General features: G+C 33.8%; 1 protein-coding gene across 1 annotated transcript; it reads left to right on the forward strand.

The window, feature by feature from the left end:
* Window positions 1-14,308, forward strand: PPP1R42 (protein phosphatase 1 regulatory subunit 42). The gene is made up of 7 exons (XM_050892555.1): window positions 1-129; window positions 2,363-2,529; window positions 2,984-3,122; window positions 5,297-5,413; window positions 11,340-11,457; window positions 12,769-12,897; window positions 14,166-14,308. The coding sequence occupies exons 1-7, from the start codon at window positions 1-3 to the stop codon at window positions 14,306-14,308; spliced, it is 942 nt and encodes a 313-aa protein (XP_050748512.1).
* Window positions 14,309-18,679: the final 4,371 nt, after the last annotated feature.

Consider the following 18,679-nt stretch of genomic DNA (forward strand, 5'->3'; position numbering starts at 1 on the left):
ATGGTTCGACTAACAGTGGACCTAATTGCTAAAAGCATCAGTCACAAGAATCGCAATGAAGAGGACTTTGGACAGTATCTGCGAAAAATAACTCATCTGAAATTATCAGATAAAAATATAGATGCAATTGTAAGATTTATTTTTCTTTATTCCTTTTAACCTGGCTACTCAAATGTTTTGTAGTTACTGTTATGATGAGTTGTTTATAGTTGGGGAGACAAACAAGCAAAGCCAAGTTTCTATTATATAACAGCTATATTATGTTTTAAACACATATTGATTTGCAATTAAGCCTTAATAATAAATCTGTTTGGAAACATGCTTCAGCATTCACTGCTGTTATTGTGTGGAACACTGCTTGTACGTAAAAGTGTTTAAGTGGATTTTAAATGCGTGGCATTTGAAATGTGAAAATTGTCCTTCAGGTGTAACTTTTCATATAAAATATCAAAGCGGGTGACTGTAACTCCAACAGTCTGCAGGGTTTCTTATTATCGAGCTGACACTTTTTTCTTTATGTGGCAAAAATCTTGTTGAAGTATTTTACTTACCTGAAACTGTGGAAATATATATCATCTGTGTAGCAGACAAGAAGGATATTATCAGTATACTAGTTTTGCCATTATTAATTAAAATAGAAAATCTCTGTAAGCAATTACACAAGAGAGATGAACTGAAGTGTTAAAGTGAAGTATTTTTTGCAGTATTTCACAGAACTATTATGGAAATCTGCAGCTCTAAAAAAAAAAAAAATCTAAACAATTTGCTATTTTGATGATTTCGTACAGTTGCTACATTGTAAAGGAGCTTTCAGGAAGTCACCAGAATGGAAGTGATAACTCCACTTGCTTACCCCTTTAGCCACTTAAGAAAAAGAATATTTCAAATTAATCATTTAGACCTGACATTTTTCCTATAGAATATAGCCAGGCTGTTGCCATTGAATCAGTAGGTGTAGGGCTTTGACAGCAGTGCTCTAGCCCTGTTGAAATCTAGCTATAGTGTTCTTGGAGACTTTAGGTCTGAGGTTAAAAAACAAAGTTCATATTTTCAGCAACAGTTTGTTTTTTTATTTAAAGACTTGTATTTATTGATGGTTACCTTCATAAAAATGCAAACTGTGGAATAGAAGAAAATGTAAGGAACTAGTAATTTTGCAGATCAGATTTTATTTTTTTTTAAAGGAAGTAGTAAGGATATTACATACTATTAAGTGCAACACTTATTCTCATTAATGCCATATTTTTTCTAGTCTTGGGAATTTTACAGAGTTGTTAACTTGCAGCACAATCTTTTCAATCTATCTGTGATTTATTCCTTAGATTTCAGAGGAAGTCTGAGAAAGGAAAGGGGAGTTCAGGAACAGGATATAAGCCAAGTGAGGTTAACAAATTTGGACTGGTGTAGCGGCCTTTTCAAATTAGTCAGGTTAAAATCTACTTTTCTTTTTTTTTTAAATTGCTCCCTGGGGCTTATTAATTTAAAAAATAATCCATAACCTTTTCATTTTCAAAGACTAAACCTGCAAACTTAACCCAGTCCTCCTTCCTTTGAGTTTCATAATAGGAAATTTATACAGGTTTCAGTAAGTCCTGAGTTAATTCAAATCCCCTCAAGATACTGAGCACATTTTGAAATTGCTGAACCCTGAACAACTGAATTGTTGTGTATGGTGGATTTCTACTTTAAAAGTGTGATTTCAGTCAAGAAGATTGAATAGCTTGTTCTATGTGAACATGCAAGCAAATGGGTTTATTCAGCCCACTCCTAGGAATGTGCACAGCCATAGTGAGTTACTAATTTATCAGTCCATTTGATTAGGACTGGTTCATCAGATGCCATAGAGAAGTTTTACAGAAACCCTCATAAGAACATGTGACCTTTTAGTTATTTAAGAGGAATACATTCAAAGAAACTTGACATTTGAGTGGGATCTTAGACTCGGAAGTGTATTAAAATACATTGAAGTGCAAGTTTTTGTATAAATCAGTATTCCTTTGCCAAGAACTGGTTTCCATTACATCACTGAGGTTTGATGGAGACAACTACACTAACAATTGTGCTTTTCTGAAATCTACCTGATGAAGGCAGGGATGGGAATGAAGTCACACAGGACGTGGTGTACTTGCTGATGATGGCTGTAGCCCTCAGCTTCTGTACGGCAGAATAGTAATGACAGATTTCAGTCTTAAATCTGATGATTACTAACTCAGTTTTTCTAGGAAAAATAGTTGTTAAAAGTGTTAAAGGTGAAAATGTATAAATCATGCAGCAGAACTTAATTACAAAAACAATCAACAGCTTCCAGAAGCAGGCAGTGAGTGAACTCTATGTAGCATTAATTTGTTATTGTTTATTTCAGGGTGACCTCTCCTTGTGTAAAAATCTTAGAGTTCTATATTTATATGATAACCAAATCAGTCAAATCCAGAACTTGGACTTTGCTTCAAATATAACGCACCTTTACCTTCAGAACAATTGTATTTCATGTATAGAAAATCTATCATCGCTGAAAAACCTTGAAAAACTGTAAGTTGAAAGTAATGGATTTATTTTACTAGTAAAAGAACAATTATTACACTAACAAATTAAAAAATTATGTAGCCATTAAGGTCCTTTCAGCTCTTAAATTTTGCTTTTCAAATAAAAGTAATTGCTTATGATTTTTTTGATGAAGCGTTTTATGAGATAAGTAATGACATATCATCTTAACATAGTTATTTGCATTTAAATTATTTTTTTTTCAGCCATTTAATTAATAATAATAATAATAATAAATAATAGCAATATATAAAACCGCTAAAAAAAAATTGGATCTGTTAGCTGTATGTTCTACTCGCATGCTAGGTTATTTACTTTTTCTACTATAATTTCCAGGTATTTTTCAATAATACTTACAAAAATATTTTTTTAATATATTGAGGCCTTGTGTTTGCTTTTACTTTCAAAGCATATTAAATCTATTTTGTGGTCTATTCTGCAGGTATTTGGGGGGCAACTGCATCACTGTAGTAGAGGGTTTGGATAAAATAGAAGAAATAAGGGAGCTACATATTGAAAGTCAACATCTCCCTCTTGGTGAAAAGCTTCTGTTTGATCCAAGATCTCTTAGGTCCCTGGCAGTAAGTACATTTTGAGAATTTCAATGAGCTGTTAATCAGTAGATCAGTATTTTTAAGGGAAGTGATTAGGTCTTGATCACTGTGTGTTTTCCTTTTCTGCCAATTGGTGACATTCTTTCAAATTCTACCAAGGGACCCCCACCCCAATTCTCATATAAGCAAGGAGTCCAGCAGATTCTACTTCTTCATTTATTTTTCTATGAAGGATGCAAATGAGAATAAAGAGAGAGAGAGGAACTAAGGAAATGTGTGGATGCCCTATACGAACAGAATGTGAATAAACTAAAAAAGGGGTAGAAATTTATCACTGTTAGTTATCTTAGTCTACTTAGTTTGTAGTGAATTAGTTTATTGGTATTTCTCTGATTTGATTGATACATTAGTTTATTTACTGCCTTTTGTAGTTCTCTAGAGAATGCAATGGCAAAAAAAGGTGCAAACAGCTTTTTTTTCTAGATATTAAGAGCAACACAATCAAAAGCATTCAGTTTTAGTTCTGCAATTTTTCTATGTTGTGGTATGTCAAATTTCAGGAAAGTCAGCTTTTGAAGTTTTTTTTCAACATGTTAATTGCTCAGTAAACATCAAATGTATTGTTGAAGTGGTTAAAAAAATAGACTTTATTTACTAATGGATGTAGTTCTATACTAAAAAATTCATCTTGCTGTATCTCCCAAAGTGTAGTTTGGGCTTGGTGAGCTTTTTTTGTGAAGATGAAGAACTCACTGAAAAGTGAGTTCTTTTGTTCATGTGTATATCATAAACATTTGACCTAGCTCTAATTCTTTCTGTTTTGAGATTAAGTAATCCAAGACATGCATTGCCATTTTCCTTTAATAGAAATAAGCCATTCCTGTGAGAGCACTTTTACTTTGTTCCTTCTATATTGGAGAAATGATGAAAGCAGAGGGAGGTTATATAGCTATAATCTTTCCAGGATGATAAATCATATACTTTAGTGTTTTTCAGCATCCCAGCCTAGAGTCATTAGCATTTTGTTCTTCATGGCTTTTATTTAAGGTCTTTTGGTGTGGGTTTTGGGTTTTTTTGTTTTGTAAGAAACACTTTGCATTCTTGACCATGTAACATCTTTGTGGAAGCTACATGTAAAAACATTCTGTTTTTATCCTTCGAGTGCTAGGTGTTTGGTCCCTCTTTAAGACAACAGTTCTTATATCATCTTTTTCTATCTCTTTCTGGCTTTTAATGCTGTCAGAGATGAAAGAGCCAAAAACGTGGGACCATGTAGCTCTCTGTGTTCCACAAGCAAATGTTTTTATGATGACAATATCATGAATCTTTTGACTGAGGAGATTAAGTTTATGCACTGTGTGTATCAGGATGATACTGGTAATTTCTGCCTGCAATGTAGATCTTGGTCAGATTTTAGAAGGGGGTTACATTTCCTGTATACACTGCTGAAATAGACATTTTCTAACTAATGGTAAATCCCATATCTGGTAGAATTCTAAACTCACTGGATTAGATGTCCTTTTTAATCTTCTGGAGATGTAAGCTTCTTGTTCCTTTTATGTGAAACTACATTAAGTATTTCCTAAGACAAATATGTGAAACACATTTACTTTTTATCTAGAATGTAAAGATCTCTCTAGCTACTGTCTGTTAGAAAAGGCAAAGTGCATTATGTGACTCACTAGTGTTCCAAAGAAGGGGCAAGGAATAGAGGTATGTATACTGAGAGGTTTGTAGGATCAAGCCTGAAAGAAAAACAGCATAGTCCAGCTGTTAAATGAGACTACATGGGTATCAGATATGGATTTCAGCTCTATGCAGTTCAGATGTAACCTTGGAAAAGGCAGTCAATTTCTGTGTCTGTTTCATATTTCAAATGTAGAGTTAGCAGCACTTGCAGAACTCTGTAAAGCATTTGAACATGTTTAGAGAAAAACAAAAATTCTATTTACTAAGAATATCCTGAAATAATTGAGAAATAATCTTACTTTGGTTTGACTTCAAAACCAAAATAAACAGCATTTTAGGACAAGATGGAAAGCCGACATAAAACAATGTGTGAGGTATATGGTAGTTGTATTTGCATGTTTATGCTTCATATGCTTGTTCTTCCTTTAAGAGAATTTTCTGTAAGAATTTACAGCTTGACTCATGCATGGTGTGAAAAAAATAATTTTCTTTTTCTGCTTTTCTTCCTCCAGAAATCTTTGTCTGTGTTGAATATCAGCAATAACAACATTGATGAATTAGAAGAACTGGCAGTTTTGGAAAATCTTTCTTATCTTACAGCAGTTGACAATCAACTTCAGCATATGAAGGTATTAAAATAAATATCTGTTCTATTTAGTATGGGTGATAAGAAATTAGTCAAATTCATCTTTATCACTAAATAGATGAGTAAAAATAAACTTTACTTCTAGTTACTGAACCTCTGACTTTCCAAGCGTGCTGTCTTTTCCCATCCAAAAATCTTGTTGAGATTAAAAATGGAGAACCATTTATCTAGGATGTCCAAATGTCCTTTAATCCTATATAAAGTGGCAATTGTGCGTGCCTCTGTCAACTGAGTAGTAAATGCATGGAAGTTATAACTATCATATAATATGTAAAAAATGTAGAGTTAGTGTGTATGTTTTGGCCATCTGAGTGACTATCAGTGGCTTAATTTGCAAAGATGACGTGGCCATTGTTTCTTAATTAACTTGCAATATTTTACTATATTACAGTTTTTAATTCTCTATTTTAACGTAAATAAAAGCCGCTTCTTGGATATCACAACACCTGGCTGATTTTGCAGCCGTTCTAATATCAAAATGACTTTTTGACTAGTGTTGCTGGAGTAGCATAAGAAGTATTTGTCATGAAAGAATACATTGAATTTCTTTCATAAATTTCTGCTGAGGAAAGACATGTCTTCATAAGCAAGAGCTCTAACTTCCACAGTAGCAGCTAAAACAAAAGAAATAAAAGTATTTTTGCTCTTCCTTTTGCAGTAGTGAATGTGGTTCAAACAGAATGTTCTAGACTTAGAATTTCCAGCTTATCTTCTCAAAAAGGAACAGGAGTATTGGCTTTGTCACTTGTCATTATTTTTATAAGTTATGATGTCTTCTACTTCTTGACATAAAGAGCAGTTAAATAATTTTAGTGTCGTGCTAGTAACTGAATATCAAATTTATGTTGAACAGTATGCTGACACCATCATTGCATGGTGGAGGCATGGAACAAACTTTATAAATTACTTAATAAACACTGTTTTCATTTAATATAAACCATAGACATTAATGTTCTGCTTTTTTTGAAACTTATATTTTTATTAATAAATACTAAAATGAATTGGCTTAAATCATAACCCAAATCACCAGGACAAAGCCTTGATTAAAATAAAACCTTTCATTACTGGTTTGCGTATACATTCTATTTCCTTAGAAAAGTTAACTTTCATTGGTTAGTAATTATTAAAATAACTATTCTTATTACTTCTTAGAACACTTAATATCTTTTACATTAAATTTGGCAGTTCTGTTTACTAATGAGGATATTCCAGTGTTCTGTGTGCATAATCTATCAATTATCTAGGTCGATATACTTTATTTGGACTCTTAATTTTTTACATTTTAATATTAAAAAATGCTGAATGATGCAATTCTTTTTTACTAGAGGATTATTAATGTATTGTATTTCAAACTGTGTTTCTGGCTGGCAGTTGTGATTGAATTCATATTGAAATACAATTCATGTAGGCTTTTGCCGGGTAATTAAAACCATATTGAATGTGTTGGTTACATCAATATAACAGTAAGCTTTTTTAAATAGGTAGTCTCTCCAAAGCTTCCCTTTTGAAAAGGATTCCTTTTCTAAATAAAACATATTACAGTGATTTCTTTTAATTGTCTTTTTTCTTTTTTATAAATACAAAAGACTTCAGTTGTGATGATCTTAAAAGAATATTGTCTTAGCCAAAGAACCAATTATTTTTAAGAATGAGGATGCCAGTTCAGGGACAGTGTTTTCAGTGTCTCAGAGGAACAAACAGTATCTTCTGTAACAGAATAAGGAGAGGACAAAAAGACTGCATTATTCAGTAACTGTGTATATATTATTTAATCATTATTAAATTTCATTATTTCATCATCAGGAAGACCAGAGTTAATATTTACCCAAATCAATTAGACATTTAGATTTCCATGTTACACAGTCACAGCTTTTGAAAAATTATGTAGTTAGCTTTTGAGTTAGCTGCTGCTGCTGCTATCAGTTACACTTGGATCAAGCTCTGGTAAATTTTGAAAGTGACTGTCCTGTGTGTTTTCTAAACAATCTCCAAGTTTTGAAAATATGGAGCAGGTAGGGTATTTCTATTCATATCTTTGCAGACCTGTAAAATTAATGACCATATTGAATGTGTCTAACATATAGTGTAATGCAGCTGGATATCCAACTTTCCAGCTACAATTACTGTGTTTTAGAGATTACATTTTAGTAGGTGCTACTTATCACTAATATAAATTCCTATTTAAATTTAAAAAAACCCTGTTGAAAAAGCAGTAGGCCATGCAACGTATTAAAAAGAAAAGTGAGTTTTAGCTTTTTTTGAGAAGCTTTAACTTACAGTGAACATCTAGCAGGAGAACAATCTTATACATCCATTAATGGTTTAAAAAAAGAGTAGCTGAGGGAAGTTTTGAGTATGTTTCAATTTTTTTGCAACCCTGAATTTCATGATTCCATGGCTTATATTATTCTACAACTGTGATTGATAGCTGAAAGGATTTTAGGGGTTATACAATTGTACTACATATACTTAATTGTTTCTGCTGGCTGAACTTGTTACACGCAGCAAAGGCTCTTTCATTCCCACACAAGCTGCCTCCATTCTCCTCCCTCTTGCCCCTCTGTTTTCAAAACTCTGATGTATACCTCTTTTTCATGCCAAAAGCTCTATGATGTCCCCTGTTTTCCCATTCCTGCTTCCCCATCAATGCCATCAAGAACATCCCCAGGAATGTCTGGCATTGATCAGAGACTGTGGCAGTGCTGCATGACAGAGAAGTGTCGGAGAGCTCTGCACCCACCTCTGCTTCACCTGGTGGGAAGAGAAGCTGTAGAGGAGCCATACATGTCTGAGCAGGGCTGGTCAACAGCAGTGATCCGTGTAGCAGAGGTAGATGGCAGCAGGAATTATACGGAATCTTTGCAAAAGAGGAAATGTGAAAGGCATAAGAAATGCATGAAATACAATCTTCTCATGTAGACTTTTCTCACTTTTGTATATTTAGTATAATTAATTTATATCTAAACATTTATCTCAGTTTTTTCACGTTATTATGAAAACCCATGCTCCCTCGCTTTTCAACAATGCCATGTTGATTTCAGCGTAGCTGAAAATTAGGGCTAGTAAATTCAAGCACTTAAGGTTCTGGCTAATTCAGGGCATTGTTAGCATAATTAACAGACATCAAGGCATATGACCTTGTTTCACATGACTGAAGTTTATATAATGCAGTCTGAACACTAGACAGAACAAAATTAAGTAATTTTTCTCAATTCATGCAAAATAACTTACTATGACTAGCTACCATGTGTAAAAAGCATGGCTTAGGTCAGTTATCAAGAATATAATTGATTTTAATAGAATTGGCTTTTCTTGGTTTTCTATTGCTTGCTACTTCATTTATTTATCATATTGAGCTTCTGTTTTACTTTAGTCAGGTTCACAAAGACTTCTAGGCTGCAGTGTATTTGGGTTGGAATACTAAGGGAATTTTTAAAAAACACTATTCCTATTAAAAAAAATCCAGAACTATTCCTGTTTACAAAAAGCCATAACATTATTTATTTATTAATTACATTAGTTTTGGGAAGATTATGACTTGTGTGAGTATTTGGATAGATAGAGAAAATATAGCTAGAAATACCTATAAAAATCTGTATTTCCTAAGTCTTTAATTTATTCAACCTCTGCCCAGTATTGATTATGACAAGAGGATATCACAAAAGATGAATTCATTCTCTTCAGAATTGAGTCAGGAACAAGAGAAAAATTATAGATTTTCTCAAATAGATTATGACAGGTAATCAAAATGGTGACAAATTGCTGTCTGTAGATGTAGTTAGGGCAGCTGGACTAGACGTTTCCGATAAAAACTGGAGCATACTGGTCAAATACCAATTCTTAAATGGCCATCGTTAATTGGTAAGAATGTTATTGCCAGCACTACAGCTGCCTACTAAGGCGCTTGCCCTTCCCCCTCTCCCCCCTCCCCCAGCTCGATGGAATATAATTTGCTCGTCAGTATTTTGTAGCAGACCTCAAAGTGATAGCATGACATGATCATTTATCAAACGGAGACTGCCCAGAAGAGTGTCTGGTCCCTTTAGTACAGCTTATTGAAAGGCTGGGAAGTGAAAGCACTTTATTAGAGACAGGAAGGCAATGAACAACTAGAGCGTATCGAAAGGGTAATCATATTTCAGCACAGGATTAGTGTGCTCTTAGATAAACATACACTGGAGTAAGCATGTTCTGGGTCATTTATCAAGTAAGTAACAGCTAACAAAAATCTACAGGACTCTTTGTATACATTCATCAAAGTTAAACTGTATACATTTTATTTCAGTAATAGACAATTTTGTGTTGCAAAACTATTCAAAGAATTTTTTCTAGTGAAATCTAGAACACATTACAGATTTCAATGACAATGCCTGAATGCTCAGGTAAGAATAAATAAATACACTTGCTAAATGCTATTTATTTTTTAATAAGCATAGCCTAAAATATTTTTCCCCTGAATTGTTGTGTTTGTGATTAAGTGTTAGCACCTAAACTGTGGGGGTTATCATACTGCTATTCTGATACATGCTGATAAAGCTTTGCTGTGTAACTTTATGAGATTTATCAACATTTCTTCATGTGGACTGGTCCTCAGAGTTTCTTGCATTGTTTTATCAGTCTTGCTCCTCACAGAACCAGACTTTTGCTCTCTATTTTTCTAAAAAGACGTTATAATCACTGGATAACAATAGATGATAGATGATATCACCGTCATCATCGATAGACGAAAAATGATATGGTTTGGAGGCGTGAGGCTGTGCTGCCACTTCCTCTTCCATGTGATTTTTCTAAACTTGTATTATATAACCCATAGAATATTCCCAGGAGGATTTTCTACCAAGGGAGTAGAGCCTGCAAAACCAGAATTCTCCCTGTCTGTGTTACCCAGGTGATTTTCTAAATTTGAAGGAGCTAAGAGATATCTACATTGCTAGATACTTCATTATTGGCATCAAGCTACAAAATTCTACATTTAGAATCTGTTACATCATGATTAATAGGTTTTTTCCAAATTATTACAACTGTAGAACATAAATTCTCTCTCCTCTTGTATTCATACAGATTGTTTTGAATCCCTCCTTAAGCTTTTCACACATATAAGGAAGCCTGTCAAGAACGACACTTAAGTCAAATTTTGAAAAAAAGTATTTCAGAAAGCAGGGTATCTGAGTAGAAAGGACCAATCTGCTAAGCATTGCATCCTTTTAACTTGAATTTACTGTATTTAAAGGCAGAAGAAGTTTTATCTAGGTCATACTGCCCTTGGGTAACCAGACAGAAACCCCGATGGAGAAAGGTATTTCTCAAAAATTTCACTGTTTGGGCCAATACTATAACTGACCACCCACAGTTATGTAGGGGGGGGATTACTGTTTCTCCTGTAAAATACAGTTTTACATATATATAAAGAGAGAGGCAGTCTACTGTGGTTTGCATGATTTTTAGCTTTTTTTAGTCTATTCTTTCTCTGTAAAGTATTTATTCTTCCACAAATTTTTCAAAATCTAATCAGACACTGATACTCTAAGGGCTCTGTGAGACCATGGGGATGCATTAACAGACATTACATATCATACAAATTTTTTGGCTGGTAATTCCTCAGCTTTAGGTGCTTATAAGTGAGATTGTAGTGGTGATTTTCCATAGCTGGCATTACTGTATCCTTAAAATTGCTGAGTTTTCCCACTGCATCACCATTTCTTCTGTGCAATTATGATATACTCAGGGAACGCTATGCACCGCTATTTGAAAATGCACATTCTTAATGTGCATATTAATACATGAATAGTCTCATTGAAGTTATTTCTGTGAGCAGGATTTGGGCCTGGCTGAACAAATGATATTACTATTGAATTTTACTCTGGAGGGGGAAAAATAATCACAATGTTCTGGTCTTGTATCAATTGCAGGATTTGGAGGTTGTATTAAACAAATGGACAAAGCTACGCAGAATGGATCTTACAGGAAACCCCATCTGCCACAAACCAAAGTACAGGGACAGGATTGTAGTACAGTCACGAACTTTAGGTAAAAAACAAAACCAATAGCCAGCCCCAAAACTCACCCATAACCCTCACTGTTTTAGAAAATAACTGATACATTAATCGTTCTTGAATTGCACTATGTATTTTTACAGTTACTGCCATAGATATTTATGTCAAATGATAAATTTTTAATTTATGTACAGGTAATGTAGCTAAAACTGCTTATGTAATCAGCTGCACAAACCATGTTGCTTAGCTTTTGCTATTAGTAGTAGTAATCATTCATTTTATAATAGATGATTGATGAGATTATTACAAGACAATAAGACTTTTTTGTGTTCGTATTCCAGATGTTGTGAAACTGATTTTCAAAGATAAGTTTAGTCTACTCCCCTATCAGCCTGTAGTAGTTGCTTAGGTGTTTTAGTTGTACAGTTACAGTTGTACAGGTCATACCTTACCATGTTTGAATTTATTATGTAACATTTGTCCTTAAACTTAAAAGCAGTTTACACTTATGTTATGAATGTATTTGTTGATCTTAACCTTACTGTGATGTAGTTTACATTATTATTTTGAGATAATTTTAGCATAAAAGGAAGGAACTTAGTCTTCTATATGTAAGTATTCATACTGTAGAAACAAGTAAAAAATATCTGCTCATTTTTTACTTTTTAGGGTAAAGGTGGCGATTATCTTAAAAGTTGTAATTACAGAACTTGTTTTTCTTTTTTCTGAGAGTACAAAATATTGGCCGTTAAGAAAAAGCCTATCATCTGCACAATGAAAATAACAGTGCCTTAGGACAGTTCTAACACAACCTAAATTTGTGGCCAAATGTAGTATTTCATTTGGTCTGACTCAAAAATGGAGATGCAACCAAGGAAACATAGACCTTAAGCTTTACGGCACCTAAGTGAGTAAAGTTAACCTTAAAGAGCCAAATCTGTCTGTCTGTCTTCATGATCAGTAGGATTCCTTGATTGCTAAGACATGCAGTTTCTCTCTCTCAACCTGAATTTCTGCATCTATGTATATCTTGTGTAAGAGCATAGCTTTTCTTCAGAACTTTCTATAAGGTGTTCCACATTAAATGAATGTGAAATATATATATTTCCCTTGAAAGTTATAAAAATAATAGATGCTTTCTTCTGTAATTAAGATGTGTCAACTCACTCTTGTAGCTTGAATATGAAGGTCAAGCTGTATTGGGTATTTTTTTTACCAAAAGACTAAAAAGAGCAAAAAAGATTTGAAGAAAGCAAATACAGAACCAGTACACATTACATACAGCTTTATACAGCATTTTAGTTAACTTTGGGTATCACAGAAAATGTTCTCTTCTCTTTGACAGAATCCCTTGATGGGAAAGAAATTAAAGAAATGGAAAGACAGTTCCTAATGAATTGGAAAGCCTCCAAAGCTGCCAGGAAAAAAAACAAAGAAAGAATGACAAATGAACATGCAGCCTATCTACATTTTTGTAAGCAAACTAATCAATTACTTCATGCTTATTTGCTATATTATAGAAACAATACAATAGCAGCTAACAGTAAATATACTAAGAATGAGACTTGTACTGGTGGTGAGACCAAAACACAGGAGTAGAAATTTAACTTTTCCAATATAAAATTTAATTTTAGCAATAGTTCATGTGGTGATTTTTTCCTCCCATCCCAATCTCTCAGAATTATGGAAAGTTGTAGCTAGTACATTTTGAATGTTTGTAAATACTCATGATTACTTTCCGTATTAAAAAAAAAGAGAAAGTGTTGGGCATTCTAGAATAAATATGCATGAAATACATCAGACTTTTAAAATCTATTTGTTGGTACTTATTTGATCTGTCTAAATTGCCAGTCCTTTTAAAGGCCTTCACAAGATATGTGTCTAGCAGAAGTTTTAAACTTGGAAAGGAAAAAAAAAAAGTCTTGGAGAAAAAAAAGCCTTAAACCTAAAAGAAAAGGCAATATGTTTGTGAAGTGGGAAAACAAATCAGTTTTGAAACTCAAGCAAAACCTGAAATAAACTTCAAGTTTTTAAAAAAATGGTGGGGTGGGGGTTGTTGTTGTTATAGAGTTGACTGCAGATTAAAACATAAATGACTTAACAGCATGTCTTGGCATCTTGCAGGATTTGGAAACAGACATTAGACTTCAAATTACTCAAAATAGTTTGCATGACCATATTTATAAAATAGAATTGGTGGCAGTTACACTGTTGCTTTCAGAAGATAAACTGTGATATGTAACTTGGGGGAGACAGCATGTTCTTTATAGCCATACTATCTCAAATTATGAATTCATGAAATCTCATGAAGATCAGTTATTTTTTAAGACATGAAGTGAAAAGCACTCAGCCTGTCAGCCTCAGCCCCAAGAAAGTTGCAGCCTGCTCAGTGTTTGGAAGCCATATGTGAATGGCAATGGTTCTGAAATATTCAGTTTTCTGCATAACTACTGATATAAGGAGGTGCTATGTAATTGAATTTACTCCCTTTCAAATAACTCCACCTGAATGGGAATACCTGCTTTAATATTCACCTTCATCAGTGTTTGCAGCGCTTTCCATAACTTCATACAAAGTTTTCCATTCTCAATTATCAAATTTGAGGCTTTTTACCTTAAGGCTTATTACACTGTTTTCTATGACAAGATATATTGGAACCTGTGATCAATCATACTGAATATTAAAATAGATATGCTTTGACTTGGGATATTGAATTAATCCTTTTTTCTTTGTTTTCTGCAGCTGACTTTGAAACACCTTATCCTATTCTTCCCTTTCACTACAGTCACTCTGTGAAAGAAAAAACAAATTTTTTAGTTTTGTCTGAGATGCACAAAGTTAAAAGAAAACCTCTGCCAAGAATCCTGGAAAAAAAAAAAAGATGAAAACTCAGGTACGTTCCTCAGACATCTTCCTCTTAGTTCCGTTGGTTATTGCTTGTACAGCTCGTACTGAATCAGTTGGAAAATGAGTACGTGAAGGTAGAATTTCATCTGAAATCAGTTTCAGGGTTTTTTAACCATGTTGTATTTATTGTCTTTATTTCTTTGAAAGACAGGATAATAGATTTCAGTTTCTGGTTATAAATCAGTAGGCTAGCTAATAGTAATAACTTTACTCCAGTATTACTAGTTTCTGTCATATGCATTTGATTGTAATCTTCCACAAAGGTAAAATAATATCAAAGTTAATTCTTGGAATTACAGTTACTGTCAACAACATTGGTGAAGGTTGATCCCGTGCACGCAGTAGTATGCAGAAGGAGAAACAATCACTTTCCATCGTTATAGCTTACTTCTAATAGACATGTTCCAGTGTATTATATACTTAATTAGCATTTTCCTGTAGCATCAGCTCAAGACCATCAGGATAATCAAGAAAGAAAATCTGACGTATATGTATTCCTTACTCACATAAGCAGCCTTGTGAACTCTAATGCAACTGTTTGTGGAAATAAAACCTGCTCATAGGGATTTGCAGTTTGGGACCTACAGTTTTTCCAGTTTTACCTGTAGTAATAGTTTAGTTCAGCATTTGGGACCTAATATCACTCCTTCCAGATTTTTAATGCTACTTTTGAGCTAACTGTTTTATTATTTATCAGCTGTACTGGCCAACAAAAAAATCATCATTTATGCAATGCTGTAGATAAAATAAATTAATAAATTCAACTGACACAGGTATTCTTTTGTAACTAAATTACTAAATGTAGTGTTTTATTTTACATTCCAGTCAGAATTTATTAGTATGTTTGAATATTTAACTGAGCAACATTTAATACTATTTTATTCTTGACAGCTTACCACTTTCCATTCCCTTAGTTTTGTTCCTACTGATTATTTGTTCTGATTAAAAATAGCTGCCTTTCCTCTGAGAAGGGAAGAAGAATTACAAATCACAGAGCTGCTCTCTTCCAACATTTCATTTTTGTTCTTCATATGACAACAGATATATTCCAGCCTAAAAAGAAACTAAACTCGTCATATATGTGCCCATTCTTGAATTTTTTTCCTGCCGCAGAACGCACATAGCAGCGGAGAAGTTTAAAAACAAGAACTGCAGGAACAATGCACTAGTTATCACAAAATAGTACTACTACACGATTATTTTCCAGTGAATAGTCCAGGCTTGTGAAATTTAGAGGGGTACAGGCTAATACTCATGCCATACAAACATGCATGTTTTTTCTTTTAATTCCATTGTAAAATGAGTTTGTCCACATGCTCAGTGTTCTGTCAGCTTGCATTTCATCTTTATTAGCATTCTGTCTTTTAGGCCAGGCTGAATAAAACTACACTTTTCATTTACCGTTCCCCTTAGTCCTAATAAAGGATGGAACGTGTGTACAGCACCTCCCAGAAAGTTATTTTCTTCAGTGTAAGAACTTCTGCTATCTCCTTTGAGATAAAGCATTCTGATTCTACTCTACTATGTTAAAAAGCTGTCCAATTGTTGAGCTTCTCTGCTTGACAAAAATTTTCCCAGTATTAAAAAGCTGGAGTACAATCCTGGCCCTGTTGAAATCCTTTTTGACCCTAGAAAGGCAAAGATTGCATCTTCCATACTTGATTGGAATAAAATGTCTATATTTGTATTAATTTACATTTGCAAATTAAACAATTTGAGTGATTTTTTAAAATTTTTTTTAACTATTAGTCTAGAAGATTTTACTCTGATTCACATAAAGGTTAGAATACACTACAGTCAGCTGACATGCATTTAATATTTTCAAAAAACTTGTAAGTGGGACTTTTATCCTGGATGCTGAAGGTTGCTGTACATTACAATTTCATGTGTAATCATTGATCTTGAGATGTATTCTAATCTTGTTACTAGTGGAATTCCATGGAAACCAAGGAGTCTTGGGAATTAATTAAATGTTTGTGAATTCTTTTAAATGGTTTTTTGGGGAAAAAAAAAACCTCAAAATACAGAAATATTCATTCTCAGAGTATACGCAGATATGAAATAATGACATCACAGTATTACCTTGCCAGATCCAGTAATTAGGGATATGCATAAATGTGCCCACATGTAAAACGAGGAAATTTTGTCAAACTGAACGAATACTTGTATTGTTTAATTGAAATTCAGTACTGGACCAAAGAAATTAGTGAATTTTAATCCTACTGTCTGTGTTAGTCAAATAAATTATTCCAACAGATGTTTCCTCTTTTCCTGTACATGCTAGGTGATGTTTGACCTTGGCAACTGAAAAACAGGCATTAAATACCTTTTTAACCTACACCGAAGATCCACTGAGCATTACATACGGCTTGAACAATGAAAAAAGCCAGTTATTACCAGATTACTGAAATATGTCATTAATCTTTCTTTTTTGATGATATAAAAACAATAGCAATTTTATATTGGATTTTAAGTTAGTTTTGAACATTTAGAGAGAATTATGGATATTGGCAGAAAGTAATTAAAAGAAAACAAATCACTTAACTATTTTAAAGATACCTAATACCTTCCAATGGGATACGCTATTATTAATTTTCCCTGAGTAGAGAAGTTGTTGAAATTTTGATGTTGTAAACTTACCCTGTAACCAGCAGTTTCTGCCCACATTTCCTTACTCATGGAATTCAATATTGTAGTAGGTATTCGTAGCAATATCATAGCAATTCAGAATTTGGTGGGAAAGTCACCTTTTGTCTCTCCAGTGCATGTTATGTGATTAGCAATATGGTAATATCCTTAAATGGTATAGTCAGCATATAGTAAGTACAGTGGACTGTGCCAACTAATCATAAGCCGCTCTCCTAGCCACTGTGCACATCCTGCAGAGTTCAAGTTCTAGTTCAAATGGAAGGCACTTGCAGTGAGCAATGTTAGTTCTCCCTCTTCTTAGCTCTTCAGCAGGTGCTCTTATCAACATTGTATTTATTGATTTATTTATTTATTAGATATTTATAAACACCTTGAGTTGAGGTGATTTGTGTGGTCTGAAATCTACATAGAGTAATGTATATTTGATAACAGGTAAGAATGTACATGTTCTGCATGTATACTGGGCTTTTGTTTATGTGAGCCTAGCTGGCATTATAATAAATAGAATTATTAAGGCGTATTATATGACAGTTTTTTGGGGAGGGCTGATACTGAGATTATAATGAATGTATACCCAAAACATAACATTTACAATCATATGCTTATTTCATTTTACAGAATATAGTTCTCTTATTTGAGAGGGCAGTGGGGGAATATGTTACCTCCAGGTAACCTAAATCTTATTCTCTTACTGAATATCAGTTTCAGCAAACCTCTGAAAATTCAAAAATAAAAAATATTTTCAGCCTTGCAAGGAAAAGAAGAAATACAGAGTTAAGATACAAACCAGAACAGTTGCAGCTGTGCACCCTAGAGCTGGTTTTAGCTACTGAATAGCCTACAAGCACTCCAACTGTATTCAGAATTAGGTGCATTAAATATTTGGAGATACCAGCTGGAGCACTTCGGCAGAGCTGAGAGCGTGTTTTGAACAGACCTGGAGTGCCTTTGCCAGCAGCTATAGCCCATCTCACTGCCTTTCCTTGGTGATGACGTTGAAGGAAAAATGTAAATGTCTCCTCAGTGAGGTCTAGAAAGTATCAATCAGCAATTAGTGATGAAGGCTGTGGAAGAGAAATGGAAGGAATTTACTTGCCGTTGAATTATTCAGCCATGATAGAGGATATGAAAGGAGTCACTGTAATGCTAGATAAAGTGTAAGGATAAAGAGGTGAAGTGAAGTTCTGAAATGAAATAGTGTTGCTGAAGCAGAGCCATTTGAATGGAGGTCAGGTATTAGCAGTTTCTGGTTACTGTGGCCCATGTAAGGTTTCAGCAGGCAATTCAGCCCATTTAGTGGTTGGTTCCCTTTTTTCTGCAGGATATGCACTACCTGCAAAGGTGAGTGGAAGTGCTTTTGTAGGACCATAATTAACATTACAGTAACGTGTGCCTTCATGGTATTTTCTGTATCCATGTTTACAGCCTTGCTGAATGTGGTGCTGAATGATTCTGCCCATGATAATTCATAATCTGCTTAGAAGGAAAAATGTAACTCTGTCATTACAAACATGCAAGATGACATACAAATGGCATTATCTTCTGTCTAAACTTAAATTTCAGTAGTGGTAATTAAAAAAAAAAAAAAAGTCGTTTTAATATATGCCAAATCTCTAGTACTTAACACTGCCACATCATTCAGCATCCTAAAGACAGTGATAAGAGGCATCCCTTTTTGGCCATGCTCATGCCTCCCACTC

The sequence above is a fragment of the Gymnogyps californianus genome, chromosome 2 (genome assembly GCF_018139145.2).
Source record: "Gymnogyps californianus isolate 813 chromosome 2, ASM1813914v2, whole genome shotgun sequence".
NCBI classification, from domain to species: Eukaryota; Metazoa; Chordata; class Aves; order Accipitriformes; family Cathartidae; genus Gymnogyps; species Gymnogyps californianus.

Bases quoted from the DNA above. Each gene is read 5' to 3' on its own strand.
- PPP1R42 (XM_050892555.1), top strand. From the start codon at position 1: ATGGTTCGACTAACAGTGGACCTAATTGCTAAAAGCATCAGTCACAAG. The intron at 130-2,362 runs GTAAGATTTATT...TGTTTATTTCAG, and splicing joins ATAAAAATATAGATGCAATT to GGTGACCTCTCCTTGTGTAA. The intron at 11,458-12,768 runs GTAAAAAACAAA...TCTCTTTGACAG, and splicing joins AGTACAGTCACGAACTTTAG to AATCCCTTGATGGGAAAGAA.